This window comes from Ananas comosus, linkage group 13 (genome assembly GCF_001540865.1).
Source record: "Ananas comosus cultivar F153 linkage group 13, ASM154086v1, whole genome shotgun sequence".
Lineage (NCBI taxonomy): Eukaryota > Viridiplantae > Streptophyta > Magnoliopsida > Poales > Bromeliaceae > Ananas > Ananas comosus.
Window position 1 is genome coordinate 2,028,900 of NC_033633.1, and position 18,623 is coordinate 2,047,522.

The following is an 18,623-nucleotide window of genomic DNA, read 5'->3' on the forward strand; positions in this document are numbered from 1 at the left end:
TTTTCGAGATATAAGTAATTGCCCCTTATTTTTATTACATAATATCATATTTTATATATCATAATGAATCAGGTATAATATTTTTTTTTCTCTCATTAAAAAGAATAAAAATAACACTTTTATACACTTTCATCTAAATTTCGTTTTACCTGTTGGCATTACATTTTGCCTCCGTAACAAGCAAGATATTAATTGCATATATAACTCCCAACCCCATCCATCAAAGCTAAGCCTCTATATAAACCCCTCACACCATCACTACGACACTCCACTGAGCAACACTACTACTACTACTATTATTACTACTACTACTACTACTACACAAACTAAACACTTCCTCCCTCTCTATAAAATGTCCGGCCGCTCTTCCGCACCGCTTACGGCCGCGGCGCTGCTGCTGGGCGTGCTGCTGCTGGCAGCGCCGGCGGCGGAGGCGCTGACGTGCGGGCAGGTGGTGTCGTTCATCTCGCAGTGCCTGCAGTACGCGCGAGGCCCGGGCACCAGCCCGCCGCCCGCGGCCTGCTGCAGCGGCGTGAAAGGGCTGAACAACGCCGCGCAGTCGACGCCCGACCGGCAGACCGCCTGCAACTGCCTGAAGAAAGCCGCCGGAACGGTCACCGGGCTGAAGGCCGGCCTCGTCGCCGGCATCCCCCAACAGTGCGGGGTCAACGTCCCCTACGCCATCAGCACCTCCACCGACTGCTCTAAGTAAGAACACATACATGTCATCCGCTTATGAGTCAGTTTTGTACGCATGACAAATTTACTGTCTAAAGAATGAACTTTTCATTGAACGACGAGTACTAATTAAAGATGTGGTCGGTACCATAGAAAATGAACTCAAAAATATATTTAACAAAATTTATAAAAAAAATATACTTAAAAATTAGGTATAAATTTGTTGGCCACTCCAGATTTTGAAATTATATACCTGAGATTTTAGTTAGAAATTCTCATACTTAGTTGCAGGGATTGCAATGTTACGGAGATCTATCTAACACTTTCTTTTTTGTTTTTTGTCTTTTTTTGCTAATTTTAATGCAGGGTGCGCTAAGTTTAAAGCAAGGGGGAGGTGGTCATGAGTTAGGAGGAGTAACTAAGAATAATAAGGTGGAGAGAGCTCTTTTGGAACACCTTTGATGCGTGTCACGTTGTGTTCATGGGCTCCTAAATTATCCAACTTTTTTATATCCATGCATGTGTCAATGTTTGTCTCTCTTTCCTCAAGCTATACATCCTTAGTGGGCTTGGGTTTTGTAGCACTTGTTTCCTGTTTATGATGTGATCAAAGACATGTTCTACTTATTTGAATGGTTTACATCTAGTCTATACTTTATGTCTATACTTTATGATTGTGTTTATACTTTATGATTGTGTTTGGTTGAAAATGTGAATCGTAATCAGCATAAAATTAAAATGGACTATAATAAAAACAAAGCGGTACGTAGTATATATATGCTGCAATACTATCGATAAGATCCAATTTGCTTAATGGAATCGAACTGTTGGATAAAAGGATGTGTGGTTAGGATGATAGTGATCAATTTTTTAGAGTTAAGTGCGTAGTTGGTTGGTTGAATAGTATAATCTAACGAGTAAAAATGATCAAAGAATAGATCTAATGGCAGAAGACTCGATAATACCAAAAGCTTGGTACCATCGATAGTGTAGTAGCCGGACTCCGGACTCTCTCTCTCTCTCTATATATATATACAAAAATCATAATTTTAAAGTGTAATCAATTTAAACAAATGAAGCCTATTTGAGAAGAAGCTTAAATGGGCACAAATCATCATGAACACTTCATACTTGATATATTGAAGGTTTGCTGAAAGTATTTTCTTAAAAACATATATATGCCATGTTTGAATCACAAAACAGACATCTTTTTTTTTAAAAAAATAAACTTTCTTGAAATTGTGAAGTAACTAGATTTCGAATTATTAGGAACAAGCACACCGAGATCTTTCTTTGTTTTTAATTCTTGAAAATAAACTCGATTACTAACCATAAAGCCTTCTAATGGAACAAGCACACATAGATCTTTTTTGTTTTTAAGAGGCCCATGAGCCAAGTTAAGTTGTGAACTTCAAAAACCTTGGGATCGTATAATTCATAGCATCTATTCGGTGCTCGAATGCTCGAATTAGGATGTTAATTAGGTTTTCCATATTTTCTGCTGCTAGTACAAGTGGTAGGAACAAATGATACCTGATTACTCGAATCCCATTGGTTTTGGGTTTGAATTCATGATGTTTTCTACTTTACCGTGTATAGACTACAGAGCATGCGCATGCTTTAAAACTACCTCTTGATTTTTTTTTTTTTTTTTTTTTAAGAAATAGATAGCACGCTACCCGCTTCGTTTATTTCATTTAGAAATAAACTTAGCTGAAAATGTGAAACAACTAGGATTCGAATTTGGGTCTTAGGTACCAACCACCCAGCCCTTTACCACTTGCTCTAAGGACGATCGGTTGAATTCATGATGCTGCCCTTCGAATTTTGTTTTCTCTGTACCTTGCCGCATACGATTGTTTCCAAAGAACAACAAAACATAACTTATGAAACTTATATAAAATATAATCCACTTTGAAAGGAATAGATAATGTATATTTGTTAAGTTTGCTATTTAATCTTTTAATTTATATGATTTTAGCTATTGGATGGCTTTTTTTGTTATTGTGTTTTGACGCTTTACTTATTTTAGCGGATCACTTGATTAATTTAAATATCTCAGTGATTCACATGACTACACGCTTGTTAAAGCAAGCCAAACTGTGAATTCTAAGGCCATGTTTGGTTGGGGAACAAGGGTGGGGATAAGGGGTTATCCCCCCCTTGTTCCCCAAACACTATTTTTAAAGGTGGGAACTAGCTATTCCCACCCTTAACGGGTTATCCTAGGATAACCCGTTAAGGGTGGGAATAGCTAGTTTCCCACCCTTAGGTGGAATAGGGTGGGAACAAGTTGTTCCACCCTTATTTTTAAAAAAATAAAAATTAAAAATTTTAATTTTAATTTTAGTTTTAAAATTATAATTGGTAATTCAAAATTCAAGTTTATAGTTTTAAATTTTAAATTTAAATTTTAAATTTTAATTAAATTTTATATTTTTTAATATAAATTTGATATTTATATTTTAAAATTTAATTTGATCTTAAATTTTAAATTTTAAAATTAAAATTTTAATTTTTGAATTTAAAAAAAAGTATTTTTAGGATCACCCTGCTTGTTCCACCCATGAAGAGAGAGAGAGAGAGAGAGAGAGAATTTAATTTATTATAAAATTTAAATTATAAATTCAAAAATTAAAATTTATAATTTTAAAATTACAAAATTAAAAATTTAAATTTTAAATTGTTTAATTTAAAATTTAAAATTTTGATATTTAAATTTTTTTTATATTTAGAATTTGATATGTTATTTTTTAAATTAAAATTTCATCTTAAATTTAATGTTCAAACTTTAAAAAATTAATTTTTTAAAATTATAAATTTGAGATTTTAAAATTTAAAATTTTAATTTTAATTTTTAAATTAAAAGTTTATATTTTAACTTTTAAAATATAAATATAAAATATAAAAGTTTAAATTCTAATATAAAGAAAAAGATAATATCATTATTTTTTATTTTTAACTACCAACTTTAATTCTTATCCCATCTTACCTAACCAAACGCTATTTTTCTTATTCCCAGCAATAACTCAATTTTCATCCAAACACAAAATTGATCTAATTCTCGCTTATACCTCAATTTATACCTATCCCTGGAATACCCACTTTTTGCTTATCCCCGAACCAAACGATACCTAAAAGTTTTAGTTTTAGTATCTCATCTTCTAAATTATTTTTATTTAAGTTATTTGGTAGTTTCTCAATTATTAATATTTGGACGCACCCTTCATTTTGATGTGAACATACGCATGCAATAGTATATTCTAATCAAATACGTTGGAAAAAAGAATACCTCCAAATAGTAAAGTTGAAAGAAAGATGATCAAATTACTCAAATTAATAAATCAAAAGGAATTGAGCTATAGAAACACCAACCTTTCAATACTTCAATTTAGTTTATTCTATAATGGCATCTCGTAAGTTATGATCTTCATCTCATAAACTTTTTAGAAAATAAATTTTATATTGTTTGATATTATTTATCTAGTGATTAAGCGGTCTCAAATACATCTTTTATATGCTGATGAAATTTATTGACTCTGAGACTATTTGAATAAATAGTAAATAATGTCGAAAAATTACGAAATCTTATCTTTAAAAGTTCGTAGCATGTAAATCATGTTCAATAGTGTTGATCATTAATCCGGAAGCCTTATCATCGAATACAACGTAAAAACACTAAGGAGTTGGTACTTAAACCATTCTGGCCAAACTCAATTAATTAAAAAATAATATCAAAAATAAAATATTTAAATACTCAGATAGTGGAATCAAAATATGTTATAATTCATAATATAATTTTAAGTTTTTTTTTTTTGAGAAATAGATAGCATGCTAGCCGCTTCGTTTATTTTATTTATTTAAAAATAAACTTAGCTAGAAATATGAATCAACTAGAATTCGAACTAGAGACCTCGGGTACCAACCACCAAATCCTTTGCCACTTGCTCTAGGGACAATCGGTGTAATTTTTAAAGTTTTAAAAAAGAGAAATGCTACTTCTATACAACAATTAAAGTAGGATTAAATCTTACATCCATCCATCCATCCAAGAGCTTAGACACTTCTTTTAGACCTTTAATATTAAAAAAATAATAATAAGTATAAAATTATTGGCCTTTTGATGATAGAGTATAAAATCTACGCTTATTTTTTCAAAAAAAAAGCCTTGATAATTAAGACAAAAGAAACACCTATAAGAAATTAAGAAGATTATAAGCCCACCAATTTGACCCTTTAAATACGGCACAGAATAATCCAAACCGTGTTGTAGCTGTTGCTGATGCTCGAAGCTTATAGCTACGCACGTAAAGGGCTCATCAGCACGGTATCCATATATTAAATGCATCTTTGTATCACGGACGTGACTATAGACTTTGCATTTCGTGTTCGACAGTCATGTGCCCGTGTGTCAGACTCATGTCCGACATGAATGCAACATCGACGCAGGGCGCATCCCACGATCACGATGGGTGCGAATGTTGGGAATCGGGTACTCGTCCCGATAGCGAATTTTGAGTATTCATAATCCGCTCCGGTATGAACTGCTGTGAATTCGGTATCGATTGCTGGAATTTCGCAACGGAAGCGTCGAATCAAATTTTTTACTATAAACCCGTCTCTTCAGCAAAAGCTGATACAATCACAAAGAGAAAAAAAAAACAACCAAACAGAAAATATATATCTGAATCCTAATATATTTAGACGGGTTAATTTCATACAGGTCCCTGCAAACATGGTGAATAGCAGATATATTCCTATAAAATTCGACTTTTATAAGTTATTCCTATAAAAGTCTTAATATATTCAGATATGTCCCTGCCGGTAAGATTCGTTAGAGAAAACTAGTTAATCACAATTAAATACTAAAGTATGGTTAATTAATAATGCGAATTGACAATTTTGTCATTCTTCTTCTTCCTCTTCTTCTTCCTCTTCCTCTCTTGCTTCTTCTGCTTCATCTTCTTCTTCATCCTTTTCCTCTTCTTCCTCTCCTGCTTCTTGTTTTTTCTTTTCTTTTTCGTATCCTCATTTTCCTCCTCCTTTTCTCCTCCTCCTTCTTCTTCTTCATCGCCGTCATCGATGATCCGATCGTCGTCGCCGTCGTGGTGCCTACGCCGGCTGTCATCACGGGCGCCTCCGAAAGCATCGGCCACGCCTTTGCCTTCCGCATCTTCCTTGTCCTCGTTGGCTGCAACCCGAACAAGCTCCACAAGGTTGCCGTCGCCACCACTGCTGCCACCGTCTGCTCCCACAACCTGAAGAGGAAGAGGAAGAGGGCAAGGGCAAAATTATCATTTTACAACTCTACTGCTAAAAAATTAACAGTTCTCTAACGGATCCTAACCATAGGGACATATTTGAAAATATTAAGACTTTTGTAGGAATATGATCTGAAAGTTGAATTTTGCAGGAATATATCTGCAATTTACTATATTTGCGAGAATCTATATGAAATTAATCCTATTAGAATTCCTATTCCAATAAATATTTAAATTTTAATTGATTTATCTCCAAAAGATTTAAATATTTATCCTAATCTAGTTAGATTCCTACTCTAATTAATATTTAAATTTTAATTTATCTCCAACAGATTTAAATATTAATTCTTATCTAACTAGAATTAATCTATAAATATAATCAAATCCTAACAACGACTACAAAATCAAATAGAAGTGTAAAGACAATTAAGGGTCCAGCTATGAAAAAATTTTAGAATGCAACGGGGATATTGGTGACGTGGCGTAACAAACCAATCAAAAATTTGCTTTTACAGACATATGTCTCATCATGATTATAAAAAAAAATGTTTATTGTACTTTTGTTTGAAAAGAAGAAAGATGATTGGCCAGTTATTGATGACGTGGTGTAAGTATAATAGTGTAGAATTCCTCCCATCTAGGATGCTTCTCAGAAGTTGCTATTTATAGTTTTTAAATTTTTAGATTTATAATAAAATTACTACCAAATAGTAAATCCAAATAATCCAAAAGCTAAATAGTTAAAAAATATAACCAAATGCATTCCAACTCAATACAGGATAATAATATTCCTATCACTCATAAGATAACAATAATCCCCAACCAAATTGGACCAAAAAAAGACTTTTGTGCAGTCATTTTTAAAAACTAAAAAACAAAAAACAAAGACTTATGTTGACTATTTAATTTCAACCACATTATCGTGTAGTTGGAATTTTTGGTATCAANCAAAAAAAAAAAAAAAGAAAAAAAAAAAGAAGCAAAGTTTTTTTTTTTCTATGTCATATACACTTTGCAATTTATATTCGTGAGTTTAATCACTTCTAGCTTAATTATGTATTACACACCACTTGTTAAATTCATGATCTTCAAATCTATTTCGTTGGACACTCCATTTTTTCGACTTTAATGAGCTCCGGTAGTTGAAATTGTTACCCAAAACATTGACCAAAAAATAGCAAAATATATATATTTAATTATTAATATACACTGCTTCGAATTAGCATATGTGACAATATTTAATTTGTAAAGAAGTGTAAATTATGAGAAAATTAAGTGATCAAGCAATTACAATGCTACTTCAATACCAAAAAGTGGGGTTAAATCTTACATCCATGTACATCCAGAAGCTTAGACACTTCTTTTAGACCTTTAATATTTTTTTTAAAAAATTAATAACTATAAAATTATTGGCCTTTGGATGATAGAGTATAAAATCTATGTTTTTGTTTGAATGTACAACAGAATTACTCTTTTAAAATAGTTCACTTTGCCCCCTCGTAGTATAGTGTATTTTTACTTTACCATTAGGTGGTTCAAAAAATTATATTTCACTATTTTGTGGTTTAGCATGCTTTCACTTTACCGCCCCGTAATTCAAAAAGATTATATTTAATTATTCTATATTTTTATTTTTATTTTTTTTAAAAAAAAAGCTTTGATAATTAAGACAAAAGGAACACCTATAAAAAAAGTTTTTTTTTTTTTTTGAGAGATAGGTAGCACGCTACCCGCTTCGTTTATTTCATTTAGAAATAAACTTAGCTGAAAATGTGAATCAATTAGGATTCGAACTTAGATCTCGGGTACCAAGTACCAACCACTAAACCCTATAAAAGTTGAGCAATGCTCCTATGCACCGAACAAATCTCAGCCATTAAAATTCTTTAAATGTACGGTAACGCTAGACCTATTAAAAGAGGGTGACCGGCACTTGGGGGTATAGGTACCGGTCACCACTTTAATAAGGGCAAATTTTTTTTTTTTATTACATGGAGTTTACAATGAGGGTATTTTGGTAAATTGTCATCCTCATAACATGCCATTTTTGTAAATTTAGAATATTCCACCTTCCTTCATTCTTATCCTCCAATATTCCATCTTTGTATTATTACCTTTTCTAAATTAAACCTCATGTCTTTAAACCATAGTTAGTTAATTCGAATATGATAAAAATTCGATACGGATAAAATACGAATAAAATTCGCAATTTTAATTTTTAAGTTCGTTGAAAAATACGGTTTAAAAATTAGATTCGCCAATAATTCGCATACGCGATTTATACGAAAATTTTACGTTTATCATTTAAAAATTCGGAATAAAAATTCGTTTATTTAATTAAAATTTTTTTAGATTTATGCTATTATCATGCATAAATAATTATAATTCTTATAAAATATAAAAATAAAATTGGATATATATATATATATATATATATATATATACATATATTATATATACACACACACACAACACACAAACACAAAAAGGGGGAGCAGTCCACGAGGCTGAGTGCAGCCTCGTGGACCGCAATATTTTCCTACACGTAGGCCGCGATTTCTTCTTTCTCGCCGCTCTTCTTTTCCTTTTTTGTTTTAGAATCATTTAGTTTAAATAGTTAACAAATTTTATTTTTTTTAGCTATAATATAAATTAAATCTAAATTTAAAATTTAATTTTAATCAATATTTTTAAACTTTAATGTTGTTTTTACTATCGAATGAACAGTTTGAATATAATTTTAAAAATAAAAGATTTTAATTTAAATAAAAAATAAAAGTTATGTTTATAAATACAGCATAATTTATAATTTAAATTAAATTAGTATATTTGAAATTTCGTGTCATTTTAATATATCAAATTAACAATTTGAATTGAAATATACTATTCATTTAAACATAAATTTTTTCATTCTGAAAATAAAAATAAAAATTAAATTTGAATTTAATGTACACATTTATTATAAAGTTTAACCTCAAATTGAATTTTAAATTTAATTTATAAAGATTTATTACTTATCAAATTAGCACTATCTAATTTGATAAGTAACAAAATTAAACAAGGAAACAAATATTTGTATAAGGTTGATCAAATTTGATAATTAGTTTGTATTTTTTTTTCCAAATTATCCTTATGAATGGTAACCTATTGAGTAGGTAACCACTATGCAAAAGTCAATCTCGCCCTTAAAATATGAACGATTAGATTTATTTTATCTGGTGTATTGAAGCATTCCTCATAAAAGTTAAGAAGATTATAAGCCCACCAATTTGACCCTTTAAAAACGGTATAGAATAATCCAAACCGTGTTGCTTATGCTCGAAGCTAGCTACGCAAGTGGAGGGCTCATCGGCACGGTATCCATATATTAGATGCATCTTTGGATCATGGACATGACTATAACCTTGCGTTTCAGGTTCGACACTCATGTGCCCGTGTTAGACGATCATGTCCAACATGAATGCAACATCAACGCACGTCCACGGCGCATCCCATGATCACGATGGATGCGACTACAAATCAAATAGAAAGGTCCAGCTATGGTGCTTTCAGAAGTTGCTATTTATAGTTTTTAAATTTTTTAAATTTATAATAAAACTATCATCAAATAGTAAATCCTAATAATCCAAAAGCTAGAAAGTTAAAAAATAAAGAAGAAGATATAACCAAATGCATTCCAACTCAATACGGGATAATAATATCCCTCTCACTCATAAGATAACAATAATTAATCCCCAACCAAATTGGACCAAAAGAAGACTTTTGTGGAGTCATTTTAAAATATAAAATAAAAAACAAAAAACAAATACTTATGTTGACTGTTTCGATCGACTATGTTATCGTGTAGTTGGAATATTTTGTATCAAAATTTTCCATTGTCATTTTCTCAAAAAAAAAAAAAAAGCAAAGTTTTTTTTTTCTATGTCATATACACTTTGCAATTTAAATTCGTGAGTTTAATCACTTCTAGCTTAATTATGTATTACACACCACTTGTTAAATTCATGATCTTCAAATCAAATCATTTCGTTGGATCACACTCCATTTTTTCAGCTTTAATGAGCTCAAACATCGACCAAAAAATACCAAAATAAATAGACAGGATATTTAATTATTAATATACACTGCTTCGAATCGCACTATTTAAAAGGAACCATTTTTTTGTTAAATTCGTGACTTTCAAATATATTTGGTTGGATACTTGATTTTCTTTTTTTTTCAATTTTGATGAGCACATTTCCAAAACATCGATGGAGACAACAAAATATTAATTAGAAGGGAACGAATCGATTAGCTCTGATACCGCGTGTTACTTAAAAAATCGATGTAATAGAAAATAATTTGAACTTTGTCTTAAAAAAAATAATATCTCAGCATTTGAGAGAAAAATATAAATAATATGAATATATTAGAAAATATGTTGCATTTTTTAATCATGAATAATGTTATACTCATATATAAATTTTATAACACTTTAGAAATTAGCATACATGGCGATATTTAATTGGTGGAGAAGTTTAAATTATGAGAAAATTCAGTACATCAAGCAATTATAATTTCTCCTTTATTTCCTCACTAACGTCTTCAACTTTTGGTCCCAAAAATCACATCATGGTCCTTTGATTATTGTGCAAATCTCACATTAATTTTTAAATTTTAATTTATTATGTTAAAAGAATTAATTAATTTATTAGATTGTTTTTATTTTACTACTGAAACATTAAGTTTTTAAATTTTTTAAATTTATAATAAAACTATCATCAAATAGTAAATCCTAATAATCCAAAAGCTAGAAAGTTAAAAAATAAAGAAGAAGATATAACCAAATGCATTCCAACTCAATACGGGATAATAATATCCCTCTCACTCATAAGATAACAATAATTAATCCCCAACCAAATTGGACCAAAAGAAGACTTTTGTGGAGTCATTTTAAAATATAAAATAAAAAACAAAAAACAAATACTTATGTTGACTGTTTCGATCGACTATGTTATCGTGTAGTTGGAATATTTTGTATCAAAATTTTCCATTGTCATTTTCTCAAAAAAAAAAAAAAAGCAAAGTTTTTTTTTTCTATGTCATATACACTTTGCAATTTAAATTCGTGAGTTTAATCACTTCTAGCTTAATTATGTATTACACACCACTTGTTAAATTCATGATCTTCAAATCAAATCATTTCGTTGGATCACACTCCATTTTTTCAGCTTTAATGAGCTCAAACATCGACCAAAAAATACCAAAATAAATAGACAGGATATTTAATTATTAATATACACTGCTTCGAATCGCACTATTTAAAAGGAACCATTTTTTTGTTAAATTCGTGACTTTCAAATATATTTGGTTGGATACTTGATTTTCTTTTTTTTTCAATTTTGATGAGCACATTTCCAAAACATCGATGGAGACAACAAAATNATATCAAAAAATCGCAAAAATTATTTTCTAGAAACTTCAAATGCGTTAGATCAAGTCTAACGGAGCCGATCGTCGATTCGAAAATTCCATCATCGAAAACGGCTCAGGAGCACAGAGGCCTCCGTACTCCTGAGAGCACAGCAGCCCTACTCTATATATATATATATATATATATATATATATATATATATATATATATAATCAATTAATTAATTTTTATAGATTTTATTTACAACTTCAAACACCACCCATGTGGATTCATATTTTCTCACTTTAGTATCATATGGTTTAGAGTGTATCAATTTAGTATTTTGTGATTTTATTTTTCTCTTTTTACTATTTATTTCACTAATATTTTTATTAAATCAGTGAGAAAGTTAAAACTAAATGATGCAAAAGTGAATATTCGATAAACTTAGATAGAATATCTAAAATTTTGTATATAATTTAATAAAATATTATCAGAGAAACTGACGAAAAGAGAAAAATAAAATCACAAGATACTAACTTGAGACATTTTAAACCACAAAGTATTAAAATAAGAAAGTACGAAACCACTGAGATCGTGTTTGAAGTTTACATTAAAATTTTTTATTTTACTTTTTTGTTCCTATGCGCAACGTATTCTATGGCCAACATCCAAACACCACGACACCAAAATAATACTGGAGCAAAAATTTGCGTGAAAATTACCCAAAATGTCCTTTTCTTTTTTTTATATAAACCTCGCCCACACCTCCGACGACGACGATCACATACAAATCTCCTAACATACCAAAAACATTCGTTCGTTGATACAACAAATCAAACACATATGGCCCGGTCCTCGTTTGCTCGCAATATGTTGTTATCTTTGTTAGTCGCAGTTGCTTATTTCTCCGCGGTGGCGCCGCGCTGCGCGGAAGCCGAGGTGACGTGCCCGGAGGTTTACGGTGTGCTGATGCAGTGCGTGCCGTACCTGCGGTCGGGGGGCACCCCGGCGCCGCAGTGCTGCAGCGGAATCCAGCAGCTGCTGGCGGCAGCGAGCACGACGGCCGACCGCCGCACGGCGTGCCAGTGCCTCAAGACCGCCGCGGCGGGCCTCTCCGGGCTCAACCTCGGCTACGCCGTCGCACTCCCGGGCAAGTGCGGGGTCTCGTTCCCCTACAAGATCACACCCAATATCGACTGCTCCACGTACGTAAAGTTACGGCCGTTAAATATAATGTAAAATTTGTTTGAACCGAAATTTTTGATTCGACTATCTAATTTTTAAAAATTTTAATTTTAATGTCTAATCTTTTAATTTACTTGATTTGAGTCCGTCAACAATACTTTGGCTTTCAAATTAAAACTAATTATCTTTTTCAATGAACTTATAGTTGTCAGAATTGTATGAGGCATATAAATTAAATTTGTGCAGATAAAGGACATATTTAAATTTGAAATTTAAATATTATTGGCGGACTCAAATTAAATAAATTAAATGATTGAATAGTAAAATAAACTTATAATGGTTCGACATCAGAGTGGGCCTGGCCAAGCACGGCACGAGCACTATAACACTCGTGTCGGATGGGCTCGGCCAGTTAAACTGGGCCGTGCTGGGCCTTGCTCTCACGCCCCGATGGCCTGGCACAGCCCAGCACGACACGAGCCTGGACCGTGCCGAGCCTGAGGGGATGTCCCGGCCCGACACGACACGGCACGGCTCGACCAATGTGGTCAGTGCCTCCTAAGGCGGTCCCGAGCAGGGAGTTGGGTTCCCCCTGCACCACCCCAACTCCCAATGCTTTGGGAGTTGGGTTTAGGAGATGGGTCTATTGGACCAAAATGCCACTGTTGGGAAGAATATTTCGGTCCAAAAAATTTAATAATTTAAAATAATTTAAAATTTTAATATTTTTATAAATGTATTTTAAAATTTTAAATTTTTTTACTTATATATTATTTTTTTAAAAAAATATTTTTTTATTTTTATTTTTAAAAAATTTTATATATTTTTAAATAAAATTAAATAAATGAATTCCTTATCAATGACACACGTACCCTCTTAATGTATTGTGTATTTTCTTTTGTGAATTAATCATATATATTATTACTAGGGATATGTTCACAGGACTTGATAGCTATCCCTACATTACACCCGGCACGGCCCGGTCTCCAGTCGGGCCGTCCCGAACCGGGTATCAACCCGACACAGCACAACCCAGTTTCAAGAACCTGGAGCCAGGTCGCGCTGGGGAGCCAGATCTGACATGCCTGGCCCGACCCGAAGCTCGATCAAAGAAAANATATATATATATATATATATATATATATATATATATATATATATATATATATATATATATATATATATATATAGCTAGGCTCCTACGCTTTCGAAAGTACGGGGGCCTCCTTACTTGTAAGTTGTTTTCGACGATGGGACGTCCGATTCGGCGATCGATTCCGTTAGACATGATCTACGCTATTGGAACTACCTAAAAACCAAATTTTATAAATTTTTGACTTCGTTTGTCTAGTAAACGAGTAGCCTCAAAATAAACGGCTGAAAATAAAAATCTTATAAAAAACAGTGGTAAAGGACTCAAATTTCAAATCGAAAGTATTGGTCTTACTATTGACATTAAGTAGAATTTTCTATTAAATTTTTATCTAATTTGAATACTTCTACACCGTTGAACTTAAAAACGTACCGCATCGACCATTAAAAGTCATTTTTGGGACCTTTTGATCGCTTAGTAAATGATGTCAAAAAATTATGAAATTTGGTTTCTAGATAATTCCAAAGGGGTAGATTATACCTAACAGAGCCGATCGTCGAATCGGATGTCTTATCATCGAAAACAACTTACAAGTATGGAAGTCCCGGTACTTTCGAAAGTATAGTAGATGCACTCATATATATATATATATAGAGAGAGAGAGAGAGAGAGAGAGAGAGAGAGAGAGAGAGAGTGATAAAATATTGCGCTAATGTGGTAAATATAAATCAACGCTTATATGATAATTCTCATTTTGAAACCAATGGTACTTAATTTTTTAAGGAAGAGATTTATTTGCAATAATTGATAAACGTTTATTATTAAATTACAAAAGTTATAAAAATTTCAAAAAAAGAAAAAAGGCACTTTTTTTGTTGCCAAACAAACTTACAAAATATATATTATCTTCTTTTTTTCCGTCTTAATTTGCAGGATACCGTAGGAAGAAGATGGTCGCAATGCAGAATAAAAGAGACCCAAAAGAGAACCTAATTTGTGTTGGTGCTGCTGAGTTAATTTTCGTGCATGTGGCTTAAAAGTATTCTGGCTTAATTCTATAATAAGAAGATGACCGGACCGCTATATATAGAGATATGTAATTCTGATGTGTATGGTCCAAGAAGTAATACTTGTTTGGCTGTAATAAATTATAAGATAAACTTCAAATGTCATCTTTATGGTTTCGCACTTTCTTATTTTAGTACTCTGTGGTTTAAAATATATCAATTTATTATCCTACGTTTTTATTTTTCTCTTGTTATCAGCTCTTTCGTAATATTTTATTAAATTATATACAAAAAATTTTAGATACCATATATAGGTTTATCGAATATTTACTTTAGTACCTTTTAGTTTTAATTTTATCACTGATTTAACGAAAAAAAAATTAGTGGAGAAAATAATAAAAAGAGAAAATAAAATCACGGGTACTAAATAATACAGTTTAAAGCGCAGAGTACTAAAATAAAAAAAAAACACGAAACCATATGGGTGGTATTTAAAGTTTTCTCTAAATTATATGTCCTGATTAATTTATGGTCAAAATCTACAGGTTAACCTAATATTTAATTGCACCTAAGCTGTTGAATTAACTCTTTTCCAAGAAAGTAAGAAAGAAAAGTAAAATTAAAAAAATGGTAAGCACGATCGGTGTAAATTTGAGGTATGATGAACGAGATATCATGGGCATTAGAGACACCATATCAGCAATATTATTGTCACATTTTAGATTTTTTTTATTTTCTTATGTTGTAAGTAGCTAACATTTTTTTTTAAAAAAAATCCTTCAAATAATTTGAAAGAAAATAAAAAAAAAAAAAGAAAAACTAATGGTGCTTAAACAAAAAGTCCCATTATGGATGTGAAAAATTTTAGAATGTACCCGTTATATTAATGATCTGGTGTCACATCATAATTATAAAAAATTATTTTTATTGTATTTTTTTTTCTAAAAAAAATATATAATTAGCATGTTATTGCTGATGTGGTGCAAGTACAATACAATAAACTTTCTCTATAACTGTATCCCGAAAATAAAAGAAAAAGAAAAAAAATTTGGATGGGGAGGAAAACCACAGGACACTCCGTTACTTTATATAGCTTTAAAATTCATGTCATTTACATGATAAACTATGGACGAAGCGGTCTCATCTTGAAAATCCTCCTCATCATAATATAAATTGTTTATATGTTATTGGCTATATATGTTTTCTCTTCTAATTGTAAATTAGGAGTTTCTCTTAGTCTTATATATAATTATTTAGGATCAGATAATAAAGTAATTCATATTATTCTGAGAAAATAATTTAAGGCCACACATACTATATATGTTATTAGTTATAAACATAGAATCATACTCTCCATATGATCGACAATTGTTTTAAAATTCTTTAATAAATAAAAAAATATCAAATAGGATGTCTATCCAATCATCCAAAATTATCGATGTTAAGAGTGAAAGATTAATAATAATCATTTCATATTAAAAATGGCAACTTACGGCCTAAGACAAGGCCATTTCGCATCCAAAATTCGGATCGAATATGAAACGAGTGCGGTGTTGGCTCAACCCCTTCGAATCCTATCGAATTTCATAAAGTTCAATCTCTTCGTGATCCTCAACCCATTCGAATCGCAAAATTTTTCTTCTCATCTTATACTGTTCAATCATACCTTGACTAACACATGAAAAATATTTCTTATATATAAATCTCATATCAACTTAATCACCATCACCACAGCCCATATGGTTGTGCCATTCATTGTAGCTCTCGATCATCTCAACAAACATATTAGAATTTGACAATATAAATAGAAAAACCAAACATTTTCCCTCTTTCTTTTTGTTTTTCTCCAATTTTTTCTTTTTTTTAATCATGCTTAGTAATACATAATTCTACTGAGAAAGCAGTGCCCCAATGTTATCTGCTAGGCTCTTCACTGTGGTAGGAGACACAGCTCTGCTTCCCCCCAGGTACCATTTTTGGATCATCTGCGCAACGTTGGCATTTTCCACCACCATTTTCACTTCTCCTTTTTCCTCCGTCGCAAATGTTATCTGCGCTCGTAACCGACAAACGAAAGCGCTTGATATTAGTAAAGCTAGAAATGTATGGTTTTAGAGCTCAAGTTCATAAGAAAGAATTGACGTTCGCCACTATTTTTCTTCATTTTGTAACAAAATTTTCAAAAACGAAACTCACAACTCACCGACCGACCGTCAGATATTTTCAAGGGCTAAAGATAAGTAAGTAAAATATTAATACAAGAACTATCCCTACGTACATGCGTGTTTATCATTTCATCTCGTATATATTGCTAAGTTAAAAGTTATCAAAATATTACAGAAAGAGTAATATCTGCTCTATTAATGATAATTAATTTATGCCAAAGATGCTAACGTTGAAGGAACTTTGATGGTGATCATTCCTTTACCTCTGCAGTGCGAGAAGCTACAGGAAAATAGAAAGTGATCACTGAATCCTTCTTGAAATATTTGGTTTGGAAAAACTCGGCAATCTTGTCAAGTGCCTCTTCTTCCTCTTCTTCGTACTTGTCGACGGCCACCAATCGGTCTCTCACCGAGCTCTCTAACTGTACGCCGTACTGCGAACCCTTTATCTCCTTTATCACAACCACTTTGAAATATTTCTCCACGGGAGCTGCAGATGAATCATGTAGCAATGTACATATATAGTTACTCGTTGAAGTCATGCCAGACTCCTAACATAATTAATTTCCTTCTTTTTAATTCAAATTCACGCCATGGGTCTTCCAAAAAGTCTCGAGCCCAGGCGTGAGGGAGAGTGTTAAATATAAAATTATATCAACACTCTTCTCTAAACTTAAACTTTTAGAGTACAACGGTTGTTTCACATAAAATAACATAAGTTACTTTTCTATTAATAAAATGCTATACTTTAAACCACAAAATAATGATTTGGTCGATATACTTTAAACCACAAAATAATGATTAATTTGCTCATATGTCGACCGCTAAATTTTAATTTTTCGAAGTTAATTATATATTGAAATTAAATCTCACCTGAAACAAGTGCCTCAAAGAAGGAATCATCTTCAGCAAGCAGTGTTCCCTTTTTGCCCTTCCAATTTCCCAAATGATCAACAATTTTTTCCTTTTCCAAGTAAATCCCAATTGCATTGTACTTGATTTGTAGGAAATGAATTTCTATATCAGTAATACCTGTAAATGGTACACATAGTACAACTCCAAAATTCAATGTCTCATAGATATAATTTGACTATAAATGACAGAATATATATGTCATGGATAGATCCCAAATGTTTAAACATTTCTTGAAACTTGATTTTTTTTGAATTATTTAATGATCCCGTCAAATTTCGCAGCTCTAACTATTTTATAGCCGAAAAACGTTCAGATCATCAACAGTTAATGGATTCATTCAGAATAACTCAAATCAAAATAAAATAAAAGTTAGAAAATGTTCAAATAGTACAATAAAAAGAAAAATAAAGCTCTGGAGCCTAGTATTTCAAAAAGTAAACTTCAAATACCCCTCCTAGTTTCGCATTTTCTCACTTCAGTACCATGTGGTTTAAAGTGTATCAATTTAGTACTCTGTGATTTTAAATTTTTTTTTTGTCAGATTTTTTTTCGTTAAATCAGTGACAAAGTTAAAACTAAAAGGTACTAAAGTGAATATTCGATAAATCTAGATGGGATATGGAAGTTTTTTATATATAATTTAACGAAATGTTAACGGATGAGCTAACGAAAAGAAAAATAAAATAAAATTATAGAGTAGTAAATTGATACACTTTAAACCACGTGATATTAAAGTAAGAAAATATAAAACCATAGGGATGGTAAGAACATAATTAAAGTAGCATAATATGTAACACATACCATGACCCAATAGTGTTAAGGGTTTAGTCACTGTGATCTCAGGAGCAAATGGGACTCCATCCACCATCACCATCTCAGAACCCACTACACAGTTTTAAAAGCCAATCAAACATTATCCAAAAG

At 31.6% G+C, this 18,623-nt stretch overlaps 3 protein-coding genes across 3 annotated transcripts; 2 read left to right on the top strand and 1 right to left on the bottom strand.

Annotated features, from left to right (window-relative positions):
- Positions 254-1,331, top strand: LOC109719090 (non-specific lipid-transfer protein 4.1-like). Its single transcript, XM_020245615.1, has 2 exons — positions 254-708; positions 1,045-1,331. The coding sequence occupies exons 1-2, from the start codon at positions 353-355 to the stop codon at positions 1,052-1,054; spliced, it is 366 nt and encodes a 121-aa protein (XP_020101204.1). The 5' UTR covers positions 254-352; the 3' UTR covers positions 1,055-1,331.
- On the top strand, positions 12,101-14,808 carry LOC109719584 (non-specific lipid-transfer protein 1-like). Its single transcript, XM_020246352.1, has 2 exons — positions 12,101-12,539; positions 14,546-14,808. Exons 1-2 carry the CDS (start codon positions 12,178-12,180, stop codon positions 14,553-14,555), a joined length of 372 nt encoding a protein of 123 aa, XP_020101941.1. The 5' UTR covers positions 12,101-12,177; the 3' UTR covers positions 14,556-14,808.
- On the bottom strand, positions 16,292-18,623 carry LOC109719166 (probable chalcone--flavonone isomerase 3). The gene is made up of 4 exons (XM_020245710.1): positions 18,501-18,623; positions 17,658-17,816; positions 17,048-17,274; positions 16,292-16,670 (listed from the first exon to the last, which is right to left on the bottom strand). The coding sequence occupies exons 1-4, from the start codon at positions 18,571-18,573 to the stop codon at positions 16,509-16,511; spliced, it is 621 nt and encodes a 206-aa protein (XP_020101299.1). The 5' UTR covers positions 18,574-18,623; the 3' UTR covers positions 16,292-16,508.